Source organism: Scylla paramamosain, chromosome 34, assembly GCF_035594125.1.
Source record: "Scylla paramamosain isolate STU-SP2022 chromosome 34, ASM3559412v1, whole genome shotgun sequence".
Lineage (NCBI taxonomy): Eukaryota > Metazoa > Arthropoda > Malacostraca > Decapoda > Portunidae > Scylla > Scylla paramamosain.
Window position 1 is genome coordinate 8,117,720 of NC_087184.1, and position 10,000 is coordinate 8,127,719.

General features: G+C 41.8%; 1 protein-coding gene across 1 annotated transcript in view; it reads right to left on the reverse strand.

Annotated features, from left to right (window-relative positions):
- The window catches only part of LOC135090089 (glycine receptor subunit alpha-2-like), a 40,303-nt gene that overhangs the window by 13,640 nt on the left and 16,663 nt on the right, over positions 1-10,000 (reverse strand). The window contains exons 3-5 of the mRNA XM_063986408.1: positions 9,937-10,000; positions 2,328-2,418; positions 717-799 (exon numbers count right to left, since the gene is read on the reverse strand). The exon at positions 9,937-10,000 is cut by the window's right edge and continues 75 nt beyond it. Of these exons, the coding sequence (XP_063842478.1) occupies positions 717-798 (82 nt within the window). The 5' untranslated portion in view covers position 799; positions 2,328-2,418; positions 9,937-10,000. The remainder of the gene's footprint in view (positions 1-716; positions 800-2,327; positions 2,419-9,936) is intronic.

The following is a 10,000-nucleotide window of genomic DNA, read 5'->3' on the forward strand; positions in this document are numbered from 1 at the left end:
AGAGGGGGAGAGGTGAGGGGAGTGAGTATAGGTGTGATGGTAAACGGTTAGAGTAGAAGAGGAAGATAGGATAATGTTTTGTGGAGAGGAGAGGAAAAGTAAGGAAGAAATGATAAAGGTTAAGGAAGTGAAGGAGGGGTGGAGAGAAAAGAAAGAGAGGGAAGAGGGGGGAAGAAGGGAGTTATGAAGGAGAGAACAGAAGTGAGAGAGAATAATTTATATGTGATAATAAAAGGTAAGAGAGTGAAGGAGATGATTTGTGGGAAGAAGGGAAGGGAGAAGATGGGGAGAAGGGAGGCAGGATAGGCGTCATAATAAACGATGATAGGCAGAAGGGAGAGAGAAAGAGATAATTTAGGTGATGGATGATAAAGAATAAGAGAAGGAAGAGGAGGAAAAAAGAATAGAATGATTAGGAGATAGAGAGAGAGAGAGAGAGAGAGAGAGAGAGAGAGAGAGAGAGAGAGAGAGAGAGAGAGAGAGAGAGAGAGAGAGAGGACAGTGTGAGATAAAGAGAGGGTTAAGGGAGAGATGAGATTAGAAGATAGAAAGAAGAGAGGTGAGGATGAGGAAGAGAAGAGGGAGAGGGAGAATGAGCAAAAGTAGATAAATATGACATGGAATAATAAGATAAAACTACTACTACTACTACTACTACTACTACTACTACTACTACTACTACTACTACTATTACTACTACTAATAATAATACTCACAACTCTGCATGTTAATAAGGCAAATTTGATGGTCACGTGGGAACCAGTTGTAATTCATTGAGCAAGACACACGCACGAACATACTGCAAAGAAAACACTTGAGAGAGAGAGAGAGAGAGAGAGAGAGAGAGAGAGAGAGAGAGAGAGAGAGAGAGAGAGAGAGAGAGAGAGAGAGAGAGAGAGAGAGAGAGAGAATGAAAAAAGAGGAAAGACGTAGGAGAAATAAGTAAGGAGGGAGGGAAAAGTGGACAAGAAACAGGTGGGGAAGGGAAAAAGGAAAGAAAACGGCAGAAGGAAAGGAAAACGAGAGCATTTGATTTGGAATTAGGAGGAAAAAAGATGGAAAAAAGAGAAAGAAAGAAAACTATGGAAGAAAAATAAGTAAATCGCTTTAACTCACTAAATCCTGTAATTCTCTCTCTCTCTCTCTCTCTCTCTCTCTCTCTCTCTCTCTCTCTCTCTCTCTCTCTCTCTCTCTCTCTCTCTCTCTCTCTTACAAGACTGATCTCACGTAAGGAAATCAGTGAGAGAAAACAAATGTGCTTTCTAGAGGAGGAGGAGGAGGAGGAGAAGGAGGAGGAGGTGAAGGTGGAGGTGGAGGAGGAGGAGGAGGAGGAGGAGAAGGAGGAGGAGGTGAAGGTGGAGGTGGAGGAGGAGGAGGAGGAGGAGGAATACAAAGGAATACAAAGGAAAGCCAAACAGCAACAGATCTTTTGGTCCTTGTAAGGCTGTTTGGTAACTACTTTTAACTAGCTACAAGGAAGAGAGACAGGGCAGCACAGAAGAGGAGGAGGAGGAGGAGGAGGAGGAGGAGGAGGAGGAGGAGCAAGAGGAAGAGGAAGAGGAAGAGGAGGAAGGAGGGAAGGAGGAAGGAAATGATGAGGAAGAAGCCAATAACAACTACAACAACAACAACAGCAACAACAACAACATCAACAGGAGGAGGGGGAGGAGGAGGAGGAATGAGTGGAAGTGGAAAAGGAGGAGGAAGATAAAGACGACAACAACAACAACAACAACAACAACAACAACAACAACAACAACAACAGGAGGAGGAGGAGGAGGAAGAGGAGGAGGAGGAGGAGGAGGAGGAGGAGTAGGAGGAGGGAGAGGAAGGTAATCGAGTGACCCGTCAGGAAAGTCAGGGGGGCCGTGGACTGAGAGGCGGCGCGGGTCAAGGTCAGTGTGTGTGTGTGTCTCTGTGTGTGTGTGTGTGTGTGTGTGTGTGTGTGTGTGTGTGTGTGTGTGTGTGTGTCCTGAAATGAAAGGTACAGATAGATTCGTAGAGATAGGTAGCTAGATAAATAGATGGATAGATAGATAGATAGATAGATAGATAGATAGATAGATAGATAGATAGATAAATAGATATGTAGATGAATAAACAACAAGCAAACAGACAAGGAAAACAGACAGACAAACACACAGACAGACAGACAAATAGGTAGATAAATAGATTATTGGCTATTAATAAACAAATAGAGTTACAAAGCTGAAACTTCAACTGAATGATAACGAAGTAATATCCATCTCTCTCTCTCTCTCTCTCTCTCTCTCTCTCTCTCTCTCTCTCTCTCTCTCTCTCTCTCTCTCTCTCTCTCTCTCACTCACTTGCCGGAGTAATCCACGGTAGCATTTCCGTAAATCCAGACAGAGGCGATCTGCGTCAGGAGGGAGGGAGTCACGCCCCCCTCGCTGTGTGCTGGAACGGGGAGGACAGGGATGAATAAAAGGAGTAAAGAAGAATGAAAATGAATAAAGAGGAATGTAAAGTAATGTATGAATAAGGTGAGTGGTAATCTCTCTCTCTCTCTCTCTCTCTCTCTCTCTCTCTCTCTCTCTCTCTCTCTCTCTCTCTCTCTCTCTCTCTCTCTCTCTCTCTCTTTTTATCACTTTTCCTTTTCTTCTTTTCGTGTTTCCTTTTTTTCCTTTGCCTTTCTTTCATGAGGTTCTTCTCTACTTCATTTTTTTTTTTTTTATGATGCAGCCTTTAGCCTCTCCTTTTTCTCTCAAGGCTGTCTGTTTTCCCCACTTTTTTCCCTTCAGACTCTCTTTTTCCCTTTTTTTCCTCCAGGTTGTCTCTTTCCCTTTTTTCCCTCCAGGTTGTCTCTTTTTTCCCTTTTTCCCTCCAGGCTGTCTCTTTTTTCATTTTTTTACTCAAAGTTGTGCGTTTTTCCCGTTTTTCTAAAATGCTATCTGTTTTTCACTTTTTTCCTCGATGTTGTCTCTTCCCTTTTTTCCTCAAGGTTGTTTCTTTTTCCGCCTTTTTAACGAGGCTGTCTCTAATTTCCCTTTAATACTATACTCTTTTTCCTTTTTCACGGTGTTCTCTTTTTTTCCCTTTTTTCACGAGGCTATGCATGAATTTTAACAAGACAATTTCCTTTTCCTTTTCTATGAGGTTATCCTCCTTTGGAGGAGGAGGCAGTAGACACCTGCCAAAACGATAATTACTCCCAGTGATGTCTAAAGCACTGTTCAGGGGGTGCTGTGAACTTATCATTAAACCCAGCTATGATCTCACTGAAGATTTCCCTTTGTGTCTCACAACACAAGGGGGCAGTCACAGCCTGCCCTCTAAAGACAACTCTCTTCCTCCACACAAAATTACAAGCACCTAATAACACACACACCCTTCACTCAAAAATTTCAAAATTATCATGGCGACTCCTACGCCATAAATGTCCCCAGGTCGGACTGCCTTTCTGTCGACGACCCTAAGTGTCTTCACACCCCCCTCAACTTTTTCTTCATTAACTTCTGCAACATTCGCGGTCTAAGATCTAATTTTCAATCTGTAGAACACCACCTCTCCTCTTCTAAACCTCATCTTCTTTTCTTCATTGAAACTCAGGTGTCTGAGGCAACTGACAGTAGCCCCTTTTCTGTTCCCTCTTACTTTCTCTATCCTCATTTTCGATCCAAAGCTGGATGCTGCGTTTATGTGCGCAATGACTTAATCTGCTCTCGTGCCCACGCTCTTGAATCTTACGAGTTTTACACCATCTGGCTACGACTACAAAGTCACTCTCAAACTAAATTTATCTGTCCTGTATACCTCTCACCTAACTCCTCTGACTATAAGAAATTCTTTGACTACTTAACTTCGAAAGTGGAGCACATTCTGACCCTCTTCCCTTTTGCAGAAATCTCCATTCTTGGAGACTTCAATGTTCAACACCTGCTTTGGCTTTCCTCTCCCTTCACTGAGCATCCTGGTGAACTAGCCTTCAACTTTGCTATCTGCCACGTCCTAGAGCAATTGGTGCAACATCCTACTCGTATTCCTGACCGTCTTGAAGATACGCCCAACATTCTTGATCTTTTCCTGACCTCTAATCCTTCTGCTTATGCTGTCACCCTTTCTTCTCCGTTGGGCTCCTCCGATCACAATCTCATATCTGTATCTTGTCCTATCGCTCCAATCCTTCCTCAGGATCCCCCCAAGCAAACGTGCCTCTGGCGTTTTGCCTCTGCTAGTTGGGGGGACCTGAGGAGGTATTTTGCTGATTTTCCTTGGAATGACTACTGCTTCCGTGTCAGAGACCCGTCTTTGTCTGCTGAGCGCATAACAGAGGTGACAGTGTCTGGCATGGAGGCGTACATTCCTCACTCTTTTTCTCGACCTAAACTTTCCAAATCTTGATTTAACATAGCTTGTTCTCGTGCTATACATGATAGAGAGGTGGCCCACAAAAGGTACTTAAGCCTTCCATCACCAGAATCTCATGCACCTTATATTTCTGCCCGGAACCATGCCAAGTCTGTTCTCCAACTAGCCAAAAACTCCTTCATTAACAGAAAGTGTCAAAACCTTTCAAGATCTAATTCCCCTCGTGACTTCTGGCATCTAGCCAAAAAATATCTCCAATAACTTTGCTTCTTCTTCTTTCCCTCCTTTATTTCAACCAGATGGCACCACTGCTATCACATCTATTTCTAAAGCTGAACTCTTTGCTCAGACCTTTGCTAAAAACTCTACCTTGGACGATTCTGGGCTTGTTCCTCCCTCTCCTCCACCCTCTGACTACTTCATACTACCTATTAAAATTCTTCGCAATGATGTTTTCCATGCCCTTGCTGGAAAAATCCTCGGAATCCTTATGGACCTGATGGGGTCCCTTCTATTGTGCTCTGAAACTGTGCCTCCGTGCTTGCACCTTGCCTAGTCAAACTCTTTCAGCTCTGTCTGTCAACATCTACCTTTCCTTCTTGCTGGAAGTTTGCCTACATTCAACCTGTTCCTAAAAAGGGTAACCGTTCTAATCCCTCAAACTACCGTCCTATTGCTTTAATTTCCTGCCTATCTGAAGTTTTTGAATATATCCTCAACAGGAAGATTCTTAAACATCTATAACCTCACAACCTTCTATCAGATCGCCAGTATGGGTTCCGTCAAGGTCGCTCTACTGGTGATCTTCTGGCTTTCCTTACTGAGTCTTGGTCATCCTCTTTTAGAGATTTTGGTAAAACTTTTGCTGTTGCCTTGGTCATATCAAAAGCTTTTGATAGAGTCTGGCACAAAGCTTTGATTTCCAAACTACCCTCCTACGGTTTCTATCCTTCTCTCTGTAACTTCATATCAAGTTTCCTTTCTGACTGCTCTATTGTTGCTGTGGTAGACGGTCACTGTTCTTCTCCTAAATCTATTAACAGTGGTGTTCCTCAGGATTCTGTCCTGTCACCCACTCTCTTCTTATTATTCATTAATGATCTTCTAAACCAAACTTCTTGTCCTATCCACTCCTACGCTGATGATACCACCCTGCACTTTTCCACGTCCTTTCATAGACGTCCAACCCTTCAGGAGGTAAACATTTCATACAGGGAAGCCACAGAACGCTTGACTTCTGATCTTTCTAAAATTTCTGATTGGGGCAGAGCAAACTTGATATTGTTCAATGCCTCAAACACTCAATTCCTCCATCTATCAACTCGACACAACCTTCCAGACAACTATCCCCTCTTCTTCAGTGACACTCAACTGTGCCCCTCTTCTACACTGGACATCCTCGGTCTGTCCTTTACTTATAATCTGAACTGGAAACTTCACATCTCATCTCTAGCTAAAACAGCTTCTATGAAGTTAGGTGTTATGAGACGTCTCCGCCAGTTTTTCTCATTCCCCCAGCTGCTAACTCTGTACAAGGGCCTTATCCGTCCTGTATGGAGTATGCTTCATATGTCTGAAGGAGTTCTACTCATACTGCTCTTCTAGACAAGGTGGAATCAAAAGCTTTTCCTCTCATCAACTCCTCTCCTCTAACTGACTGCCTTCAGCCTCTCTCTCACCGCCGCAATGTTGCATATCTAGCTGTCCTCTACCGCTATTTTCATGCTAACTGCTCTTCTGATCTTGCTAACTGCATGCCTCCCCTCTTCCCGCGGCCTCGCTGCACAAGACTTTCTTCTTTCTCTCACCCCTATTCTGTCCACCTCTCTAACGCAAGAGTTAACCAATATTCTCAATCATTCATCCCTTTCTCTGGTAAAACTCTGGAACTCCCTGCCTGCTTCTGTATTTCCACCTTCCTATGACTTGAATTCCTTCAAGAGGGAGGTTTCAAGACACTTATCCATCAATTTTTGACTACTGCCTTTGACCCTTTTATGAGACTGGCATTTCAGTGGGCATTCTTCTTTTTATTGAATTTTTGTTGCCCTTGGCCAGTGTTCCTCCTACTTAAAAAAAAAAAAAAACACCTTTTATTTATTTATTTATTCATTCATTTATCAGCATTACATTGTTTACTCCTGACTGTTTCGCTTCAGCTCTCTTTTAAAAAGCTATTTTTTTCCTTTTCCACTGTCTCTCTTTCCTTCCCTTTTCCCAGGTCTGTCTTTTCTTTCAATCTTTCTTTTCTTTTCTCGTTTTCTGTTTTCCACCCTCATCACTCTCTGCATCGTTCGGTCCCCAACTTCAATACGTTCTTCTCTCCAACTCCTCTTCCCTTTCCCCTTCCCTTCTCCTCCTCCTCCTCCTCCTCCTCCTCCAGTCCCTCCCTCACCCCCTCCTCCTCCACCTGGTCACCAATCCACCGTCATTTGTGCGGAAACAATTGTTCAGAATTCTCTTGTTTAAACCAACCATTGAGAGTTATTGCGGTAAAAAAAATGACGTTTGGTGAATTAAACTGATGACTGACTGAGCGAGGAGGAGGACGAGGAGGAGGAGGAGGAGAAAAGGAAAAAAAAAAGAGGCAAAAAAGGAGAAAAGGAAAGAGGACAATGGAAAAAAATTGGAGAAAAAAGTAAAGGAAAAGAAAACGAAAAATAAAAGAACAAGAACAAAAACAAGAACAAGATGATGATGATGGTGGTGATGATAAATGAGTAATAGAAGGAAAAGAAGAGGATGGCGATGACGAAGAGGAGGAGAAGGAAGAGGTGTAGTGTAGGTGAAAAAAAAAAAGAAGACAAAGAGGAAGATGAAGAGGGGAGGAGGAAAATTAGTGAAAAGTTTAATAAGAAAAATTCAAACGGTAATGTACGAAAGAGGAAAACAAGAAAGAAAGGAATATAATATCAGAGAGCAGGAGGAAGTAAAGGAAAAGATAAATGGCACAGTAAGAGGAAGAAAAATGGGTGGGGAAAGAAAAGAAGTGGATAGGAAGAAAGACGAAAAAAATACACGGAAACGAAAGACAAATGAACACTGAAAAGAAGAAGAAGAGGAAGAGGAAGAAGAAGAAAGTGAAGAATAGGCTACAAAGAAAACGAAGGAATAGAGGAAGAAAACGGGAGGAAAGGGTGAAGGGCAAACATTTATATTATTAATGAATGACAAACACGGAACGATAATTTTGGCTGACCCGTGACGTGCGACGCAGGAGCATGACAGGACGCCAAGGTTATGAAGGAAAGTGGCTGGACGCTGGAGTGATATATAGCAGCAGTGTTGTTGTTGTTGTTGTTGTTGTTGTTGTTGTTGTTGTTGTTGTTGTTGCTGTTGTTGTTCATGTTATTGTTATAATTAAAGCAATGATAATGGTGAAAAAAATAAATAAAAGAATAACCCTAATAATAATAATAATGACAATTCTTCTTCTTCTTCTTCTTTTTATTATTGTTATTATTATTATTATTATTATTATTATTATTATTATTATTATTATTATTATTATTACTGTTATTACGCTTGTTTTTTGTGCTCTTGGTAGCCTCCCTCACATGTAAAAAATATTAAAACAATAGAGGAAATACAGTGGTAGTAGTAGTAGTAGTAGTAGTAGTAGTAGTAGTAGTAGTAGTAGTAGTAGTAGTGGAAACAGAAGTAACAGTAGCAACGGCAGTTCACCTCAACAAAGTAATTTCCTGTCAGTTCTAATGGCGGCACGCTCACCGCTGCTAAATCATCACATCTCCTCGGGGCGGCTTTAGTTCTTATCTCTACATGTTGAAACAGGGACGTAAATAAAAACAGAGGAAGCCACAGGACAGTATCGACCACTTGAAGGAGAACAGCCAACAAAAACACAGCGTGGCACCTGGACGACGCTGCAAATATTGGTGATGACAAGGCTTTCTGTCAAGACATTTATTGGTCCCTTATTCTGAAACGCCTTGCTTTCTCACCACGACTATTTTCAAAGGCCACAGAGATGATGACAGGTTCTCAAGAGTATTTCTCCTATCAGTAATGAAAAGGTCATGTTAATCTATCACTATAACCGTAAAAACACCCTTAAAAACCCGTGTAACTTCAACTAGAGCCTTTTGAATGTAGTGAGGTGCGGCGCAAAAATGTTTAAAAAAAATGGTCTTAAGTAAATTTACTACGTGTGTGACAGCTGCTTCGTTCTCGTGTCTCGTGGGTTTCATTCAAAGGTCCATGTTTTAAACTCACTGACTGCTACGGCTTCTCAGGTTAGTACTGTAATGGTGAGTGAGATAAGATTATGATTTTGAGACGACATTGTGGAGGGTAAATCCGCTGCTCCCCTGAAGATGAGTAGACGCGAGAAGGTGGACGAGAGCAGCTTCAGTAGGCCTTACTTCACGCCCGGGGAGGAACAAAGGGATCGAAATACCAGCGGGAATTAAGGTCACATTTTTAAACGCTTTATTCTCGCACCAGGATTATTTTCCAAGGCCATAAACATGATTAGGCGTGTTCTCATGAGTGGTTTTCTTACTAATGATGCAGGAGTCTTAAACTACTAGTAGAATAACGAAAAAAAAAAAAAAGCGAAAAAAAAACGTGAAAACCCAAATAACATAGGCTAGTTTTCTTAATTGCTTTGTTCTTCCACTAGGACTACTTTCAGACTGTCACCATAACCATGAAAAGACACGAAAACGCAAGTAACACCCAGTGAAGTTCGTTACATGTAAGATACGAGTATGCCATAATTCCTAAACCCTTTCTCCTCTTATCACAAATATTTTCAAACATCATATAAACTATCAATCGTCTTTTCTATAAGTGATCTTTTACCATTTATGACGTGGAATCTCGTTAAACCATCACTAGAATCGCGAAAACTCAGATGACTTCCTCTAGATCCTACACAAGGCGACGAAACTTTCAGGAATACGGCTCGTGAAGAAATGCAGCGTCACTGAGGGGCGAGGAGCACCACCAGGCTGCAAAAAGTGGACCGTGGGGAGCTTATGCAAATGCTGGGACGAAAAGGAAGGTGTTTTTAATGAAAGGAAAGGCGAGTGGTAATGGGGAAAGGATGAATGGGAGTTAGAGAGGAAAAATAAGAGGTGTAGACTTAAAAAGAAAAGTTTATAGTAGAAAGAAAGGAAAGTGCGTACTTATAAGGAGGGAAATAACAAGAATCATTAAAGAAAGAAAGGTAAAGATTTTAAAAAGAGATGTTTATGGCGGAAAGAAAGGAGGGTAGCAAATGGAAAAGGAAAGAATAGGAGTTAATAAAGGAGGGAGAGAAAGAAATTTTAAGAGGAGGGGTGCTTAAAGAGGAGAGGGAAAGAATAGTAATGAATAAAGAAAGAAGAGGTAGAGATTACAAATGGAAGATGTTCATAGTGGAAAAAAAAAAAAAAGAGGCGAGTGGTAACAAGAAGAAGAGGAACAGGATAGAAAAAAAAATGTAGGCTTAAAAAAAAGTTTATATTGAAAAAAAAAAAAAAAAAACAAGTAGCTACAAGACACACAAAATCAGGAACACGGCCAGGGAGCAACACAAGTGACAGACAACACAAGGGCACGAAAGAAAGCACTAAGTAACAGCCAAGAGACCACGAGACTCACCAATATAGAGATCAGGCACCCAGAGGCGGCCCAGGAAGGCGGGATCAAGGGGGAGGTAGTCGTC